At 44.5% G+C, this 19,879-nt stretch overlaps 1 protein-coding gene across 2 annotated transcripts in view; it reads right to left on the bottom strand.

The window, feature by feature from the left end:
- SMPD4 (sphingomyelin phosphodiesterase 4) overlaps nucleotides 1–19,879 on the bottom strand; it is a 31,893-nt gene that overhangs the window by 9,112 nt on the left and 2,902 nt on the right. Inside the window, exons 6-13 of one of the 2 annotated variants that reach the window (XM_090061912.1) lie at nucleotides 19,761–19,869; nucleotides 19,261–19,313; nucleotides 17,488–17,639; nucleotides 16,999–17,131; nucleotides 9,435–9,506; nucleotides 4,724–4,813; nucleotides 1,442–1,587; nucleotides 617–707 (exon numbers count right to left, since the gene is read on the bottom strand). In XM_090061912.1, the coding sequence (XP_089918038.1) occupies nucleotides 617–707; nucleotides 1,442–1,587; nucleotides 4,724–4,813; nucleotides 9,435–9,506; nucleotides 16,999–17,131; nucleotides 17,488–17,639; nucleotides 19,261–19,313; nucleotides 19,761–19,869 (846 nt within the window). The remainder of the gene's footprint in view (nucleotides 1–616; nucleotides 708–1,441; nucleotides 1,588–4,723; nucleotides 4,814–9,434; nucleotides 9,507–16,998; nucleotides 17,132–17,487; nucleotides 17,640–19,260; nucleotides 19,314–19,760; nucleotides 19,870–19,879) is intronic. The other variant, XM_090061913.1, reaches the window with a different exon arrangement.

The raw sequence follows: 19,879 nt of genomic DNA, 5'->3' as shown, positions 1-19,879 counted from the left end.
AATTCCTCAAACAAGAAACTACTAGACAAAAGAATAAAAACTTGGCCTAATTAACTTCAGTGGAATGCAGAGTTCTTCGCTGTGTTCCATTATGTTTTGTTACACTGCAGATGTGGCAGCAGAGCTGACTGACAACCAGCAAATCCAGGTTCTTATAGATCCCACAACTGTGATTAGGTTCTGATCACCTCATCCCACAAGCATGAGGGAACCTTTATTTACAACAGCTTGCTAGAAGAAATTAACCCCGTGATCCTTTTGCCAACCTGACTCAAGCATACTATTAAATAGGATAAATAGGTATATGACCAATAAGGTTCCCTGGAGTAACAGCAGCCAGTCTTCAATCACTGGCCATTTTCAATAAGGGACAGAGAACAAACCACCACAATAATTTCACCAACACTTCAGAATCCCACTTCCTAAACCTATTCGACATCTCCAACTCTTATCTTAATATGTGTAAAATGAGATTCCACTTTTCTAGAAAAAGAATCATTAATAGGAAACAGTGCTTCAGAAACAGTAGTTTAAACATGGGGCCAAATGCCATAATGAATTACTAGCAGTTCTAATTTTGTCTAGCGTCAGCAGAAAGAGAGAGACTAGTTCCTACCGCTCTGAAAGAGGCATCTAGAGGCCAGTGGCCAAAGCAGTGTTGCAGGAAGATATAGAGCTTCTGCTGGACAAACCGAGGAATCACCACCCTGCAATGAGAAATCAAAACAAATATATGGTGGATAATTAAAAAAAACCAAACAAACGCTTCAATTTTTGAGAAACTACAAGAGAAGCAATTTCAATCAGTTTGCTCTCAGCTGAAGGCGCTGATGATCTGACAGCAAGTTTGAAGAGAGTCTGCAACAGTGATTATATGCAAAACCTGTAACTTCATGGCAGATACTTCCGTGGGGCCAACTACAGGCGATCTGATTATAAAACACTGCAATGTTCCCTTCCAACTTGTTTTGATCTGCACATGCCCCTTGCAGAAAATCTTAAAGAAATTATTTTTGCATCAGTTTGTCCGCCTACTTTTCCAACCTGGCTTCATCTTTTCTTGGAGCAGATGCTGGGTAGCTGATGTCCAACTAGGTGCATCAGAAAGATAATCAGCCCCCAGCCTTTGAGGGATAAGATGAAAATCCTTGAAACAAGACAACTGGATTCCTCCTCACTTTTAACCAAAAGATAGCAGAGAAATGCTTTCAATAGAAGATATGTTTTGGCTGGGAGCAACTTCCTTTCATATTTCCAATCCTGACCTCAGCCCAAAGGGCAAGAGGAACATCAGAGAACCCTCAGATCTTTCTTATAATGCAATTTTTATCTTCGCTGTCAGAAAACTTGCTTTCATGCTCTCAACAGAAGCAAAAACAGTCGCAGAGATAGTTATTGCTGTTTTCTATATTCCCAAGAGGCAATCTGACTACACACCTACCTTTTGAATTCTTCCAGTGGGCTGGCTGTATGGGAGTGGGCCGAGGGAGAGATTGGTTCTGGTTTCAGGCTGTTGGTGAAAGCGTGCAGGTGCTTCACAAGCAGTCTTACCACTAACACATGCTCCTCAGTGGGTTTAAATGATTCCTGAATGCAAAGCAACAGGTAAAATGATAAGGAGTTTTGTTAACCCTCCAGGAAAGAGCTCAGCATAGTGAGATTTTTTTTCAGAAATCTGAACAGAATAGCCTGCCCTTGTAAACTCTTCAGTTTAGTTTGGTGCCGACTGATCTGAACCAACTTGCTTCCCAAGAAAACAAGCAACCTTTGTTGCTTGTGCATCACACCTCTGTCTCCCTCAATTCACCAGCAGCTTATTGGCCGCATCCAGACAAGTGCAGCCATGTGGTATGTGGTGCTGCAAACTTGTCTGCAGTGCCACATACCGCACATTCAGATGTTCTCTGTGCTACAAGGGAGCACTGCCCATCCATGTTCTTGCTGCTCACCTTTTTTTTTTTTTGACCCTTGGATATCCTATCCAGGATTAAAAAAAAAAAAAAAAAAAACGCACAGAAAAAGAAAGCCAAGCAGTGCATGCATGGACAGCACGTGCCACTCAGAAGTGGAGCTGGGCCATTTAGAGCTGTGCTGTGGCTGCCAGCCAGGCTCCATGCTGGCAGCCACCAATGCTGCAGAATCACCAATGCTGCAGCCCCAGGAGGCCCCCAAGAGCCCAGATAAGGCTGCTGGGGCCAGCCTAGTGCTGGCCCCAGCCTCCCCTACCCCACCTAGGATAACGTGTCACATGCCAAAGCATGCATGGCACAGGCATTCCCTAGGGACAAGTAGTGGCGGCGCAAGGCGTTTTGCTGCTACTTGTCCCTGGGGAACCAAATGTCCACACTTGTGCAGATGTGGCCATTTTGTCACCATGCTTGTGGGGAGAAAGGGTGTATGGGTTTCTTCTGCAAATTATTTTCAATTCTACTCACCTCTAAAGAGTACTAACAGAACATCACCAGGAAGTTTTAACTTACCCCTCCCTGAAAAAAAACAATATCCATCCTTTAATTATTGCTTTAAAGTTGGCTGCTGCAGATAGCACAACAGAACCTTTGTTGTGTTCTCAGCTAGCTCTTAATCAAGCACTTCTTCCTATGCTGATGCTCTTCTGCCTTCTAAGAAAGAAGAATCCTAGAAAAGTTACAGTAAGAAGGGTATTTGGTTCTGTTGCTCGGAGCCTGAACGAGTCCATTACTTTAACCATCAACATAGGTTAAAGATTATTCAAAGGCAGTTCAGTCTCCTTCTTGACAGTGTGGGGGATTGGAAAGATCTTTTTCAATATAAGGAACCAAGGAGTTGGGAGGAAAGAGGGGTGGGAGGTAGTGTTGCTACTAGATGAGTGGCTATATGGATGTGTGGGAAGATAAAAAGAAGTCAATTCTCAATCTGTCCCAGACATCCCCCCCCATAAAAAGCACCCTCTACTTCCCCAGAGCCTGGTGACACTGAACAATCAACGATGCTGCTATGTTTTCCTGCCCTGGGGAAACAGTCTCAATCCACCGTTGGAGGCAGAGGTGAAGAGTGCTCAGCTTTCTTAAGGCTCTCAGCTCTGCTGTTTGTGGGAGATCAAGACTAGACAAAGGCAACAAGGTAACAAAGAAGCATGACAGACTCACTCTGGGCTGAGTGTGCTGCCAGTGCCTGTGAGCAGAGTTCCAAGGATGCCAGAAAGGAGCTGTAGGACGAGACTTAGGATTTTGTTTGCGGCTATTTTGTTGGATTTTCTTTTTAAACATCTACTTCCCTCTTTAGTTTAAACATAATTCTGAAGACTTTGTGGCACACTCGTGACAGCTTAAATCCTACTGCTACTTCCAGTGCGTATGGGGAAGCTTTAAAAAAGTTTTTTTGACTTTTAAGAAGGTGTAAAAATTTTCTGACACATTTGCTTCTCTAGGAAAGGGCTCAGGCTCTGATGGATAGTAGGCTACAAAGGGTCCTTACTGCAGGAAAGTAGCTGAAACTGTGACTTCTCTAAAGCATGGGATGCTTTATTACTGTGACTAAATATGACTCCACTTGTACTCCTGCCAGACCCTGCTCCCAGTAGAGGTGGAGTTAAAACAGAAGAGCATGCCAGTGGGAAGATGGCTGTGAATCAGTCTAGCCAGAGTCTGCAAGAGAGGGTACAGTATATAACAAGCAGCAGAGCTCCAGAGCTAGGAACTTAGGTCAAGATTTTCAACAGTGATATATGATTTCTGGATGCTCAGACTGAGATCTTGAAGGGGTCTGAATTTCCAAGTCAGGGCCCTGGAAGTTACTTTTGAATTGGGAACCCAAAACTGGATGCACTCAAAATGACTAGTTAGAGCTGACCATCTTGGCTTGACTACTTCCAAAAAAGAGCTATAGTTTTATGTAATGTTTCAGCTGTTTTTGCAGTTTATCTCCATGGTTTGTTTTTACACTAACAATTATTGCGATTGCCCCCTTACATGGATCAACAGCATCACAACAGGCAGAGCACTTGTAAATTCATTTTAAAGTTATATTCTACATAGAAGTCTTCCTACTACATATAGAAAAGCAAGGAAATACATAGTTATAAGGTAAGGAGAATTCTCACAATGTTAAAATAGGAGGTTTATGGAATACAAGCCCAACCAAAGGAAAAACCCAATGAATAAGTAGGGAAGGTGAACCCAGCAATCTGTTCCAACAGGAATAGATGCAGGAATGCACATTTCCTGAACAATCTGCAAATGTGCAACCCATGTACCCTTCTGCAAAGTTAAGCAGTCAAGCTCAAGCTGCCAGTGTTAGTTTAGTATCATCCAGATATATTCTACTAGTGTAGAACTATTGCTGACACATTACTTATCTCACTCATTACAGGTACAGCTGTGCAATCTCTTATCCCCCACTCAGTGCAAGATTAATATAAAATGAGCAGTGAAAGACAGACAGACATCTGCCATAAGCAAAACAAGTTGCTGGGCCAAGGAGATGTTAATACACAAAACTCTCTTTGTAAAACATTAGAAGAGATTCATCTCTTAAAACAGGGATCCCAAATTGTTCTTTCTAACAGCTTCTTCCAGCCTTCATTAGCATTTCTCCATATCAGGTGCAATATACTCAGTTGTCTTGCAAACCACACGTTAGCCATACAACCAGCCTTTTCTCCTAGTGCCAATTAATATACTTTACAGATTATATGATGGAACAAGATTTTTAAAAAGGAAACAAAATGAAAAGATGATAATACTTGGTATGCGTGGAGGGCCTGGTAGCCGGATTGGGCAGGACTACTGTGGTGTTTACTGGAGATACTGAGTCGGTAGTGGAGAACCTCCAGCTGAGAGACAACAGAAACAAAAAGGAAGGGAGGGGGAAAGGAGAGAAGAGAGCAAGAGAAAAAAAAAACAACAGTGAGAATGATCCCAAGGAGGAGTGGTGGGAAAAAAAAACAAACCCAAAAAAACGAATGTCACAAATAAGTCAATGACAACATATCACAACAGCTGCAGCTGTGGTATCCTCTTCTCCTCTTGTGCTTAGTTGCTCAATTCTGCAGTCCTCTCTCAAGCTGGGAAAATAATTGACAAATCACTATTGTCAAGTTCCCATTGAATATATGGGAGTCATGTGCATGTGGGGAGGACGACCTATGACTGTGTGTTGGCTATGACCGCCCTGCTACTCCAAAGACATGTAGGTTTGTATCAGTGACCTAAAAAGGAGTGCAGAAAGACATACAGCTTTTGTCAAAATAACTGAGGCAACTTGTGGCTCATGGAAATAAGTCCAGTCTCCCCATTAAAACTGGGACTGCAAGCCCAAAGAATAGGAGAGAGGGACAACCACACAGAATATTTTCAATTGTTTCTGGAAATACTGCTGCAGTTTTCATGGTGACAGTGAAAAGCATTAGTAAGTCTGGAGCACACTTGAGAAGTCAAGATTACGGATTATTGCTTTCATGCCAGTGATAGGGAGATGCACTTTGTCCTCAAGACATTGAGGTAAAGGAAAAGGTGCTGGGTAACTGGAGGTGTGCCAAGTAGTGCAATCAACTGCAGCTGGCAGGGACCAGGTAGGAAAGCACAAGCTCTAAACCTTGGATGTCTAGGTAAAGGCAGGCACCATTTCTGTAGATTACAAGTCTGTTCAAAGAGCAAATATTCTCTGCTGTTACAAAAATACCATATACAAAGATAGACATGCCTGATATACAGGCTGAGTAAGTGATCTAAAAGCCCAGCCATGACAGAATCTTGTCCAAATAGTGAAATCTTTGCAAGCCTCATATACACTTCCTTTGACAAAATTATTTTCTAAAAGCTCATCAACTTAGCAGGTGAAGAGGATACTGAAGCCAGACACACATGTATGGAATAAATTTTAAAAAAAATCCAAAAACAAAAACATACACCTATACATAGACCCAGATAACAATATCAGGCATCTAAACCAACTCTCCATATCACACCTCCTCTACATTTGAGCTACTACCCCTTCTCGCTATGGTCAGTTCAGTTTTTCAGGTGTCTTCTGTTTTGCTTCTACACTGCTGGATGAGCAGCAGCAATGCCACTGCAAGCTCCCCAGCAGCAGGATCCATCTTCTGCATCCATAATTAACTCCCTCCCATGCTGAAGTGTGTTCTACATGCAGTCCTGAGATCTGTGGCACCTGAGACTGGAAGGGCAGCAAGCAATAGAGAAATTCCAGCAGGTAATTAACTCCTTTTTTTAAAGGTTTGCTGTGACAAAAGCAGAAGCTAAAAGGGAAAGATACTGCAGATTTGGCCCCTGTTGAGCATCTGGGAAACAGACAGAGAGGGAAAAGCAAAATAGAAATGGGAGAACATTAAAACAGAAGGGAGTTGAACTGATGTAAAGAACGCAGCATAATAACTGTTGTCTCCAGGGTCACTCTTCACTCAGAAGCAATTTAAAGCAGGACAAAGCAGAAAGGATAGTAATTCTTGAAGTAAACTCTACTACTGCTCTTCCCCATGTCCTAGCCCCAATACGCTACCATGACACCAAGTAACAAAAGATCTTAAAGCAATGTGAATCATTTGAATTTCTGCCTGTTTCTTTTCCCTCTGTCTTTCTCTCATTTAAAAATCAGTATTCTAAAATACTAAGTGGGCCCAGCAACTGAGGCATTCTGGCATTAGCCCTCTCTCTTTCCAGGCATACAAGAGGAAGTATATAAAGGGGAAGTGTAATAATCATTACATCATTTTTCTTTTAATGTTTACAGTGTTCTGAGGCTTTTTAGTCTCAAGAATTAAAAAATCCTCCTGATTCTGAAGAATTCTCACTTTCAGAAATTCTCATTTCCCATTTTTATTTGAACAGCTGAGTTTGACTAGCTTTCTTCAGCCCACTCAGAAACCCTCAGTATAGTCTGTACAAGTATCCATTGCTGAAGAGGCATTCCCGTCTCCATATCCCATATACCCATCTGAGACTTCTGGAGGTGAAAGGTGTGGCTGGACTGGGTTTTTTTTTTTTTTTTGAATGAATGAAGATGGCACTCTCCTGAACCCCAACAAAAGGAGGAATTTCTACATCTCCATGACTAGCTATTTTGGGGGAAACACTCAGGGATTGACGTAAAAAGGCAGGCAGCCTCAGTTTCCCTCCAATCCTGCCCAGTGCATCTAGGTAGGAACCTTATGTGGCAACAGTGCTCTCAGCTTTATCCATATGTTTCTGCAGTGTAGCAACTTTTCTACTCAGGCTAAAGCGTCATCTTCTGACAAGACACCCCATAACATTAGAAAACTAAAGGATCTTAGCCATGGAGGGTGAACAGAGGAGAGAAGTTTAAAGCGATGCATTCATTTTCTGCCTGAACACTGAAGCTTCATGCACAAAGACTGTACAGACACACAGAATAAAGGTACTCAAAAGCAAAGCCTTTCCATCACTAGTGCACAGCCATGCTGCTGGGGTTCCTGAACAGAAATCTACCATTTCTAAGTAAGACTTTGCAGTTTGACCTCAATCACTTTTTAGAATTAAAACAAACCCAAACCAACTGCATTTCATACCTCCGATGATCTTCCCCAACAAAATGTAACAAATTTGTTTTCTGATTAAGTGAATGATCAGAATTTCCCCCTCAAGCAACTCGCATCTTATTCCTTCACAGATGAATAACCCTGAGTAATCCCTCTTTATGTGAAGCTCAATCATGACCCTGAAAACCTTGAATTTCATTAGTATCTCTACCCCCAAATTCCCTTATTTTTATAACGCCTCAAATATTAGCCCTCTCACTCTCCCAAAGCCAGGTTCCTCTAAGTGCATTACTTTTATTTTTGAACAGGACTGCACAAATTGTTATAATTTAGTGTCTTATTATTTGATTAAGCTCTTACGGGACCCCCAAGTTTTGTAGAAGCTGAAACCGTTTCAGATATCATTAACATGAAATACAGGATGTGCATGTAAATTTGGAGATATGAAAAAAAATAAGCTTTACCCAATTCAAACCATGGGGAATAGTTTACTACTAACTACAGGCTCACTGATGCATCAGTGCCATATCAGATCAACACTATTACCAAGAAAATTAACAATATTGGCTATCAGCTTTTTTTGGCTGGCGTAGCCGATAACGTACTGATAAATATAATGTGCCTTCTGGTCAGGGCCTCAGATGCTGCATGCAGCCACAGCAGGCACATGGCTGGGCAGCATGGAGAGCGGTACCCTGCAGGTAAGTCTGTGAAGTGGAAGGGGCATGGGGTAAGGAAAGGGCATTGGGAAGAACAAATCAAGGCCCCCATGGTGAGGGAAGGAGTGGGGCAAGGGTGGGAAGCAGGACAGAGCTGTGGGTGGCTCATCCGGGGGCAGCTCCACGTCACTGTGTGCACCTATGGGGAAGGGATGGGGGGCATGTGCTCCCCCAAGTTTGTATGTGGGGCAAGGGCAGATGTGGGTTGCAGGAGTGGTGAGTTGTGCCTCCTGCTGCCAGGCAGGCAGGGGACACACAGCCAATGCATGGAACCCAGGGCAAAGGCAGCAGTGTGGAGGGCCCTGAGCCCACAGTGGGCAGCCCGCATCTGCCCTCACCCTGCTTGGTTCCAGTTAGAAGTATCCCTGCACTTAAAAATAGTGGCAGTGGCACTCGAACTAAAGATCATTTGACGAACTTTAGTTCAGGTGCCCCTGTTGCCATTTTTAAGCGCCAGAACCCTGATCCCCTGAAAGAGCTGCCTGCAGCTCTGTCCCACTCCCTGCCCCAGGGGCCCATTCCCTGCCCCACTCCCTCCCACACCATGGGGGTCTTGATCTGTCATGTGTCCCTCCCCCCCTCCCTTTCGCTCCACAGACTTATTTACAGGGCTGTCCACGCTGCCCAGCCAACTGCATTCCTGTAAATCAGTTATTGGATTGGTATTGGCCAATATGCCTGGTGAATAATTGGCTATCGGTATCAGCCAAGAAAATCTTTATTGGTGCACCCCTCCATTGTGATTTAGCTTCTGGAGTGAATAGTCCTCCTCTTCAGAAATATACTACCCAATCTTCAAAATGACTTATTAATACATCACTTTCTGTTAGCTCTAGAAACAAAGTAAGTGTCTTGTATTGCCAAGTTGCCACTGTGGGATTTAGCATATAAATGTTTTATGTTGGGATCTTCCATGAGGGCTACAGTTCCCATGAGTAACATTGTTTGTTGCAACTGGTCCACAATCTCAATTTAAAATAAACAAATACATAAATAAATTCAGTTCTTTCAATGATGGCAGATCTAGATGATATAAGCAGTTGTTCACACTATCAATCACTGTTGGAGTTTAGGAGCTTTGACCCATTTGTGCTGAATGCTGACAAAGTGGTTTCTCTCCTTTTTACCTATCCACTGAAAAATTTTCTATATGATAGGAATTTCACCTCAAGAAAAGAAGCCAGAAGCAGGAAACACAATAATGGAGCACAAGCTATTACCTTGACATGTGGAGACTGCATTTTTTGATACATTTCCAGTGAGTAATGGTGAAGCCACATTTCAACAAAGATCTGTAAAACAAACATTTTCTTAGGTGGGGAACAGTGTGAACATCCAGGAATAATCAATCAAATCTGAATGAATGGAAGCCCATGGTATATCACTATCTAAAGGAGGAAATTATCCTTGTAAAACAGTCTAAGCACACTCAAAAGATGGTTTCAGTTATGTAGGCTTGCTTATTTCCAAAGTCACTTTTACTAGATTTATTAATGACAGGATCAAACATTATAGTACAATTTCATATGGTCGTATCATTATATTGCATACTGCAATTTGCAGTTATGATGCCAAACTGTTCTTGCAGTTACAGATACAAGACCCCATTATCTTCAAGTCTGCTGCAGTGGCACAAAAGTAGTTTGGTCCAACATTTATACAGTAAATCAAATCAGCAAGTATAAATGCAAGAAAAATATTACAGCAATATAAACACCATGAAGGGTGAGGAACTATAAAAACAGTCATGTTACTTCGAGAGAAAAGCTGGTTTAGCTCAAACACCAGAGCACTTATCTGGGATTATGGTGATCTAGAGTTCTAGCACACAATTTACCAATTGACATGCTCAATAAGGACCTATGGCTTCCTCTAAAGGGAGATGTTACTGAGCTCATTTGTGAACTTTTCATAAGTATTGGGTATATTTTTCCATTCCTGTCCCTTTGACTCTTCCGTCTGTTTTCTTTTCCCTTTCAAACTATTTTAAGGAATAAAAACCCAGTGATTACCTTTAATGCCTTGGTGTCTAAGAGCCTTGAAAGAAAACTTAGTATAAGGATAGGTTTCTTTAAGTTTGGTAAAATATTTAATTAGGTGTAAGTATAGAGAGTGAGAGACACTTGTAAGAGGTGCAAATACCAACTTCAGCAGAGGGATCTCCCTGTCTACTTCCTTATTTTTTAGATTACACTAGCACCCAACATGTTATAGGGACAACCACTTCCTGTACACGTAGGAGATCACTTATCTAGAAGAATTTGCATGATACATTGGCAAAGATTGGGGGAAGGAGGTGAGGAAGAGTATGTAAAGGCAGGAATCAAATTAAGCTTATTCCCCACCCCCCAAGCTGCTGGGTGAGCAGAATGAGAGACTGCTTCATCTACATTACAGACCCTATGCTGGTACGGTGATGCACGGCTTCCTAGTGGAGACGTAGAGTATACCAGCATAGCTATGCCACTTTCTGGAAGAATATCAGCTAAAGCAGCAGAAGTTCTCCTATGTCAGTCTGCAGGCACACCAATGCTGTTATCAGCATAGAATATCAGTGAGGGGGCACGTTTTCCACACTCTTGGCTTATGTAGCCATGATAGTAAAATTTTGTAGTTTAGGCAAAGTCACAGTCAACCAAAGAGTACCTCTGAGGGATGGGCATTATTAAGGTGTGTCGCAGGGAGGAACAGAAGGGAAGACCCCAAAAGGCCAGGGGGGAGCCCTGGGGTCAGGAACCCTCAAAGGAAAGTGAAAGTAAACAAACAGAAAATGGAAAATTCTTACCTGCATCAGGATTCGCGGCGAAGCCAGAGCTGGAGGCGGGACCTGCATGGCTCATTAGCCACGCCTTTATACAGTTGCGGCTGGCCAATGACGTCAGCCACAAAAGCTGGCCGGTGGAAATAAAGTGGGCCACCGGCAAGGAAGAGGGTGGCAGATGGAGGCCAGCGGGAGCTCCTGCAGGGGAGGCTCTCCCTGAGCTCATGTGGGGAGAAAAGGGGCTGGAAGCTGCTTCTCCCAGTGGGGGAGAACGCAGTAGAACACACCGCGGGACAGACGCTGCTGGTAGCAGCAAAAGGAGCCGGAGAGACCTTCCCACAACCGGGAATCCGGACTAAAAGGCAGAGGGGAGCAGGAAGATCCCTACACCACGGGCCACAGCCGAGGAGCCGGAGAGACCAGCATACATCAAGACATCAAAGCAGGTGGGACCGTTGAGGGCTCCAGAAGAACCAAGGAGGTGCACCAGGTGGGAGAAGGGTGGTGCAAGCAGAGTGAGGGGTTGCAAAACACGGGTCCCAGTGGTATAGAGCTGACCCGACGGGGGACGCGAGGACAGGCGTCTGCTAAAGGACTACAGCAGGTCCAGCAAACCCAAAGGCTGGAAGACGAGGAAAAAGGAGTACAGAGTAGCCCGCAGGCTACCCGTGACATGTATAGGGCCGAATATGGACCACTAGTACCTGAGGGCGGGTATTGGTGATTAGGCTAGAGGAGCCGGGGATAAAGGGGCAGCAGGCCTCTCAAGGTGTCTCAGTAATCTTTTTGTTTGTATTTTATGTATCCTACTGTTGGAGGGGTTGAGGGGCAGGGCTTGTGGAGCCTGATTACTGTTTAAGCCTAAAGGTGGTTGATAGCCTCATGGAAAAATAGACGGCCATGAGGCAAGGGCAGGACATTGCAGGTTGGGCACCTGTAGGCAGGAAGGACCTTCCCAGCAAGCGCATTTGGGGACCCAACACTTAGGGATTTGGGCAGGAGGACACCTGTGACCCGTCAAGGCAGGGTGTAAGGGAGAGGTAAAGGGGAGGTGGAGCCTCGCAGAAAACCACTAGACAGACGTCCCATCGTCAAGAGACACACCCAGTGGTTGGACCCCCCAGTGAAATAAGATTCAAAGTCGTGGCAGGGGAGAAAGGGGAAGACTACACTGGAGGGAAACACCCACTTGACAGAACATCTGGGACGGACAGGCAAACACCACCAAACATCCAGGCCAGAGTGACACGTGACCAGATGTTTGAGGCCAGACGGGCACAAGGTGGTTAAGACAGTAATGCTAATGCAACACTGACAAGTTCCCTTTTTTGGAGGGGAAACATCTTTAGCTTTTGACTTCTAGGAAATGTGTTTTTAATTATTCCTTGGTGTGGTTTTAGTTGGAAAAGACGACAGCGTTTCAGGTTTAAGTTTACATGTGGCTTAACACAATGTTATTAATGCTTTGTATAGAAGACATCAGAATTACATGAATCTCTCAAAATATTAATAAGTTAAATGCTCCTCGTGCCTGCGAGGTGGGTATTATTTCCCACAGTAAGGCAAAGAACATTTCCTGCAACTATGCAATGAACTGTCAGGAGGAGCTGGACATGAAAAACTTATATGCCCTCAGTTTCCATTCCTGCATTTTATGGGGAATGATCATCTTGTGGCCACACACATTCAGGTAGCTTACTGTGCAGTCTATTGCAGTGTTATATATTAGAAGTGTCAGCATTTCAGTTTAGCAACATGGTAAGAAAAGCACTGTTAAAATCAACTTCATATTTGCAATTCTCTCCTTTACAGCAACTTGAATCAGAGTAACTCCACTAATGTTAACTAGGTTACAGCAACTGTAAACTAGTCTATATTGTGAGCTGACTCAGACCTCTCTCCCCACAAAAAGACATGGAATCATAGAAAAAAGTAAAGTTGAAAGGGACCTCAGGAGGTCATCTAGTCCAACCCCCTGCTCAAAGCAGGACCATCCCCAACTAGATCATCCCAGCCAAGGCTTTGTCTCACAGGTCTTAAAAACCTCCAAAGATGGAGATTCCATCACCTCTCTGGATAACTTGTTCCAGTGCTTTATTACCCTCCTAATGAGAAAATTAGGATCCCAGCAAGATAAGCATCCAATTTGCTCTTGAAGGTGTTCAATGTAGGTGCTTGAACCACCTCCGATGGCAGGCTGTTCCAGACCTTGGGGCTTGGACAGTAAAGAAATTCTTCCTTATGTCCAGCCTGAAAAGGTCTTGCAGCAGTTTATAATGGTTCAACAGTTCATCCCCTGGGGCGCTCTGGTGAACAAACGTTCCCCCAGGTACTGGTGGTGACCCCTGATAAAACTTATAGGTGGCCATCAGATCTTCCCTGAGCCTGTGCTTTTCCAGGCTAAAGAGGCGGAGAGCCATGGGGCTGTCATTGTAAGGTCTGTTTTCCTGACATCATGTGCATGGATCTCCTCAGGATTCTCTCAAGCTTCTCCACATCCTTTTTGAATTGTGGAGCCCAAAACTGGACACAGTACTCCAGCTATGGTCTCACCAAGGCTGAGTACAAGGGAAGAATGACATCCCCGGACTTGCTTGAGAAGCATCTATGGATGCAAGCCACCATTTTGGTTGCTTTACTAGCTGCAGCATCGCATTGCAGGCTCATGTTCATCTTCTGGTCAATGACGACTCCCAAGTCTCTTTCTTCCGTAGTACTAGCCAGCGTAGCACTGCGAGCCTATAAGGATGCTGCAGGTTTTTCCTCCCAAGGTGGAGAACCTTGTATTTTTCAGTGCTAAACACCATCAGGTTCTTGTCTGCCCATTTGCTGAGCCTGTCCAGGTCAGCCTGGATCGCCCTCCTGTCTTCTGGTATGGATGCTTTGCCCCAAAGTTTGGTGTCATCAGCAAACTTGGCTAGTCTGCTCCTGACTCCAATGTCCACATTATTAATGAAGATGTTGAACAATATGGGTCCAAGGATAGAGCCCACTGGTCCCAAGGCACCATGACAATTGACTTCCATCAATTACCACCCTCTGGGTCCGACCACAGAGCCAGTTTTCCAGTCAGTGGATCGTGGTGGACCCAAGGCCACAACTGACCAGTTTCGCCAAGAGGTGATCATGGGATACCAGACTGAAGGCTTTTTTGAAGTCAAGATATACGACATCAATCTCTTCTCCCTTGTCCAGGTGATGGGTCACCTGGTCGTAGAAGGTAATGAGATTGGTCAAGCAAGACCTACCCGCAACAAACCCATGCTGGCTACAGCTCAGGATGTTGGCATCTGCCAGTCCATTAAGGATGGCCTATTTAATAAACTTTTCTAAGACCTTCCCCAGGGTAGAAGTCAGGCTGATGGGCCTATAGTTAGCCGGATCCACTTTTCTCCCTTTCTTGAAGATAGGCACTACACCAGAGCGCCAGGACTTTTCAAAGATCTGTGCCAGGGGCTGGGCTATGATGCTCACCAGCTCCTTGAGTACCCTGGGATGTAGACTGTCAGGGCTGGCTGACTTGAAGGTATTCAGCCTCCCAAGATGTTCCTTCACAAGGTCAGCATTAATGGAGGGCAGGGGATCTCTCTCACTTGGAACTCCCTGTCCCGTGGTTGGCATGGGTGTCCCACGGGACTGATGAAAAACCGATGCAAAGTACCCATTTAATAGGTTGACTTTTTCCTGGGTATCAGTTGTCCCATCTGGTTCAGCAGAGGTCCAATGTTGCCCTTGCTTTTCCTCTGGCTCCCCACATATCTGAAAAAGGACTTTTTATTCCTTCTCAGTCTTCTCTTCTTTGGACTAAATAAGCCCAGTTCCCTTAGCCTCTCCTCACAAAGTCATATCCCCCGACCCCTCATCATTTTTGTTCCCCTCCAACTGGACTTTCTCTAATTTTTCCACATCCTTTCTGTAGTGGAAGGCCTAAAACTGAACATAGTACTTCATATGTGGCCTCACCAAGGCTGAATAGAGGGGAAAAATCACTTCCCTTGACCTACTGGCAACACACCTACCAATGCACACCAGTAGGCTGTTAGCCTTCTTGGCAACAAGGGCATGCTGCTGGCTCATATTAAGCTATCCATTGTAACCCTCAAGGTCCTCTTCTGTAGAGCTGCTGCCAAGCCAGTCAGCCTCCAGCCTGTACTGGTGCGTGGGATTGTCCCGTCCTAAGTGCAGGATTTTGCATTTGTCCTTGTTGAACCTCATGAGATTTCTTATGGCCCAATCCTCCAATTTGTCTAGGTCACACTGAATCCTAGCCCTATCCACAGTGTATCTACTATTTCCCCCAGCTTGGTGTCATCTGCGAACTTGTTGGGGGTGCAGTCTATGCCATCTTCCAGATTGTTGATGAAGACACTGAACAAAATCAGCCCCAGGACTGCCACCTGGGGGACTCCACTTGATACCAGCTGCCAACTACACACTGAGCCATTCTGAGCCTGATGCTCCAGCCAGTTTCCTATCCACCTTACAGTCCATTCATCCAGCCCATGCTTCCTTAGCTTGCCTATAAGAATGCTGTGGGAGACTTGCTAAAATTAAGGTACAGTACAGCCACTGGTCTCCCTGCAACCACAGAGCCAGTCACCTCATCACAGAAGGCAATCAGGTTGGTCAGGCATGACTTGCCCCTGGTGAATCCATGCCAACTGTTCCTAATCACCTTTTTCTCCTCTAAGGGCTTAGAAATGGATTCCTTGAGGATCTGCTTCATGATTTTTCCAGGGCCTGTGGTGAGGCTGACTGATCTGTAGGTCCCTGAACCCTTCTTTTTCCCTTTCTTAAATACGGGCAATATTTCCAATCATCTGGGACCTCTCCTGATTGACATGAGTTTTCAAAGATGATGGCCAGTGGCTTTGGAATTACATCAGCTAACTCAGCACCCTTGGGTGCATCCCATCCGGCCCCATGGGCTTATATATATATATATATCCAGCTTTTCTAAACAGTCCCTAACCTGTTCTTTCACCACTGTTGGCTGCTCACCTCCCCACCAAAGTATGCTGCCATTTGCAGAGCCTGGGAGCTGACCTTGCCCTTGAAGACTAAGGCAAAAAAGGCATTGAGTACGTAAGCCTTTTCTGCATCTTCTGTCACTAGGTTACCTCCCCCTTTCAGTAAGGACCCCACACTTTCCCTGATCCTCCTCTTGTTACTGACATATTTGTAGAAACCCTTCTTGTTACCCTTTATGTCCTTTGCTAGCTGCAACTCCGACTGTGCTTTGGCCTTCCTGACTTCATCCCTGCATACATGAGTAATGCTCTTATATTCTTCCCTAGTTATTTGTTCAAGTTTCCATTTCTTTTTTGTGATTTACTTTACTGAAAAGTTCCCTGCTAAGCCAAGCTGGTCTGCCATACTCGCTAGTCTTCCTGCACATCCAGATGGTTTGTTCTCACACTCTCAAGGAGGCTTCCTTAAAGTACAGCCAGCCCTCCTGGACTCCTCTCCCTCTAAGACTGGCATCCCAGGGGATCCTGCCCATGAGTTCCCTGAGTGAGTTAAAGTCTGCTTTTCTGAAGTCCAGGGTCCGTACTCTGCTGCTCTCCATTCTCTCTTTCATCAGGATCCTGAACTCAATCATCTTGTGGTTTCTGCTGCCCAATTCATCCCTGTTTGTGAGCAGGTCAAGAAGAGCATGGCCCCTGTATGATTGCTCCAGCACTTGCACCAGGAAGTTGTCCCCAACCCTCTCCAAAAACTTCCTGGATTGCCTTTGCACTACTGTATTGCCCTTCCAGCTGTGATAACTTTAATACCTATCAAATTATATCAATGGCTAACATAACACTTTATTTTACATTACAGCCTAACAATTTCATAATGCTTCATTTTCCAATAATAAAGTGACAGCTGCACCCTTCCATTAAATTAGTGGGCAGCAAGTTAGGGAGGATGGAACAGCAACTTTATCTTTCGGTAAAGAAAAAGAAATTGACCTGCAAATAAGTTTTTTCCAGCCAGCCTTACCCAGAAGAAATTAAAAGACATAGAATCAGACTCACTTGAAGCATTGTTTCTGACCTCCAGATCTCTTGGGAAGCAGGGTCTGCATTCACTGAAGGCTGATGGGCAATATGTCGTTTCAGGAGGCTAGTGTGATGCATGCCATAAGAGGTGAAAGGCACTGATGGGGACCTTTAGAGAAAAAAAGTGCATAAATTCCATAATTTTCAAGTACCAACAAAAGGTCAGGAAAGGGACTGTAACTTGTAACCAAGAAAAACTGGACAAAAATTTGTGCCAAAGACAGCCATCTTAACAAAAAAAGCATGGTAGGATATGGGAGCATGAACAAAGATAGCAACATAATGACTTTCAAGTTGTCTGGTGTCAGCAGTGAAGTATTATACATAAGACATTCAAATTATAAAAAGATGGAACCATTTTCTTCTTATCTGTGATGAGAACTCAGTTCAAACAAGCCAGCTTTTATGACCATTGCCTGTACAGTCTAGCACTGGCACTACATATTTAACCTGATTAGCTGTTACCTGGGAGCAGGTGAAGAGATAGTTCCGCCAGGATTGGAAGAAGGTGGAGGAACAACACTGCCTTCTGTGGGGAGGAACCACTTCAGGTATGCATCCACCAAGATGAAGTATGCACTATTTGAAGTACTGACATGATGAGTGATGGGAGTATTCTGAAATATGTATATAGCACATATTTACATTAAGATACATTATTACAGTAAATCAATGGACACAGGGATATCAAGATCTGTAGTAAAAATCTGCTAAGTGTCATTGTAGGCTTGATGCAGAAATTACTGGGTAAGTATCTATGTTCTGTGTTACACAAGAAATTACCTAGGGCAAGGCTTGACAACATTTTTAGCTGGACTGCTAAAAACACCCTAACCCTGACCCGCTGTTCAGCTTGGTGTGCCAGAGGCAGATGGCTGGGGAACTGTGAGGAGGCCTGATCCTCGTTGCCAGTAGCAGGTGCATGAGCACGTCTGGGTGGACTGTGGGGAAGGGGCCAAGATTGCACGGTCCCTACCCCTTCCCCATGTGTCTCAAGGCATGTATGCAGCCACTGCCACCAAGATGCTGGTGCCAGGGCTCTGGTGCAGCTGTTTGCTGTCTGCCCACCACCTGCTTCAGCTACCCAGAACCTGGGTCAGCTGTGGCAGGCAGCCAGGAAACTGCAAACAGCTGCACCAGGCTCCTGAGTCCTGGCTGGCTCTGTGGCAGCGGTGGCTGCATGGGTGCCTCAGGGTGCACAGCCAGGAAGGGGCTGGGGGCAGTGCAACCCTGGCCTCTACCCTGCTGCTCACCCCAAGCTGTGTGCGCTTCTGCAGTGGAGCCTGACTGGGTCTCTAGAGCCTGGTGCAGCTGTTTGCAGCTTCCCACCTGCCTGCCATACCTGGCCTGGGCTGTGGGCAGCTGCTGCCTGCCATGGAGCCTGGGATGCTCTCAGCAGGGCTTGCAGCCTCCCCACTGCCCATTCCAAGTAGCCCAGGTTCCATGGCTAGTGGCAGCTGCCCAGATCCCAGGCCAGCTGTGGCATGCTGTGCAAAATAGCCTTACATGCCTTACTGGCATGTGTGCTGGGGGCTGCTGACTCCTGGACTAGGGATTTACAGGATTCTGTTCTGCTTTAAAGAGGTATGAATCATTGCAGAAGAGTTTGTAAAAGTAGTATAAGGCACACTTCACATCAAGGAGCCATCACAGATGAACGATCACAGTTAGATGCTGCTAAAAAACAAGGCAAAGTTTAAATGTACAACACCACGTAAGAAGTCATGCAGGTTTTTACAACAAAGAGATAAGCATCATGATCAGTAGGTATAAAGTAACCATGCACAGGAAGCTTAAATTATTTCTATACTTCATTTATCCTTAGCCACAGGCTATGGAATATAGCACGGGTGGTCAACCAGCAACATGCATTCCATAAGTTGCACGGGAAGCCTCTACAGATTGGCATTCAGCAGACTAAGCAAGGAACAGAAAGCGAAGCATCAAATGGGACAAGAAAGGGGATCAGAGGTACTTGGGGAGGGTGTCAGGCTTAATTTATGCCAAAAAGTTGCTCCCCACTGGATTGCAGCCTTAAGAACCATTAGTTTTCTTCCTTTATAGTGGTAATATGTATAATTGCTGGCTACGTTCAAAACTTAGCCAATGACATTTAGAGAGGAATAGTTATGTGATCCAGCTAACCTGAATCTTGTATCTAAAGCCATGTAGGGTCTTAAAAGTGCCACAAAGAAAGGGTTTGCCAAAGTGGTGCTGTTTAACAAAATATGTACTTACTCTGTGTGTGATGAGACTAATTGCAAAATAAAACATGTAATATTCAAATGGATCTGGAGAGACAGAGTCAAGGATACACAATACAACAAAATTTCACTTATTGGCAACATATGAGCATTTGCTGCCTTGATTAGACTACTTCCTATACCTGATTTAGTTAGTTTAAAGGTGGCTCTTGTGTTTCTATATTATATTGCAGTGTGCTAGTCCCTAGCAAATACATAAAGCAGATTTGCAAAACAGATATAGTTTGATCAGTGACTTGAATGAGACCAACACTCCACCTATGATGTTTAATAGAATATAGATTTCAGTAACTTTAGATCTGGGCATTATCTTGCAGCATAAACACTGCAGCAATGAGCTAATACAGAACACTGTTGAACTGAGTCAAGTAAAAGGAGAATAAAGCAGAACTTGTTCTCAACCTGTCATATTTAGTTACTTAAAATATTAAAGGAATTAAGATAGTGTAAGCCCTTAAATTAGTAAAAGGATACTGAGAGCTAGGTTCAAACCTAGGCCACCAGATGGAGGGAACTGGACTTTGTTGTGGTACAATGAGCATTCTGGTAGGACTCGCTCATGTATTGAGGCCTTCACAGGACCCTGGAATATA

Source organism: Crocodylus siamensis, chromosome 9 (genome assembly GCF_052110815.1).
Source record: "Crocodylus siamensis isolate JL-2025a chromosome 9, ASM5211081v1, whole genome shotgun sequence".
Lineage (NCBI taxonomy): Eukaryota > Metazoa > Chordata > Crocodylia > Crocodylidae > Crocodylus > Crocodylus siamensis.
The sequence above is the reverse complement of the archived record's forward strand: the minus strand, read 5'-3'. Positions and strand labels throughout refer to the sequence as shown.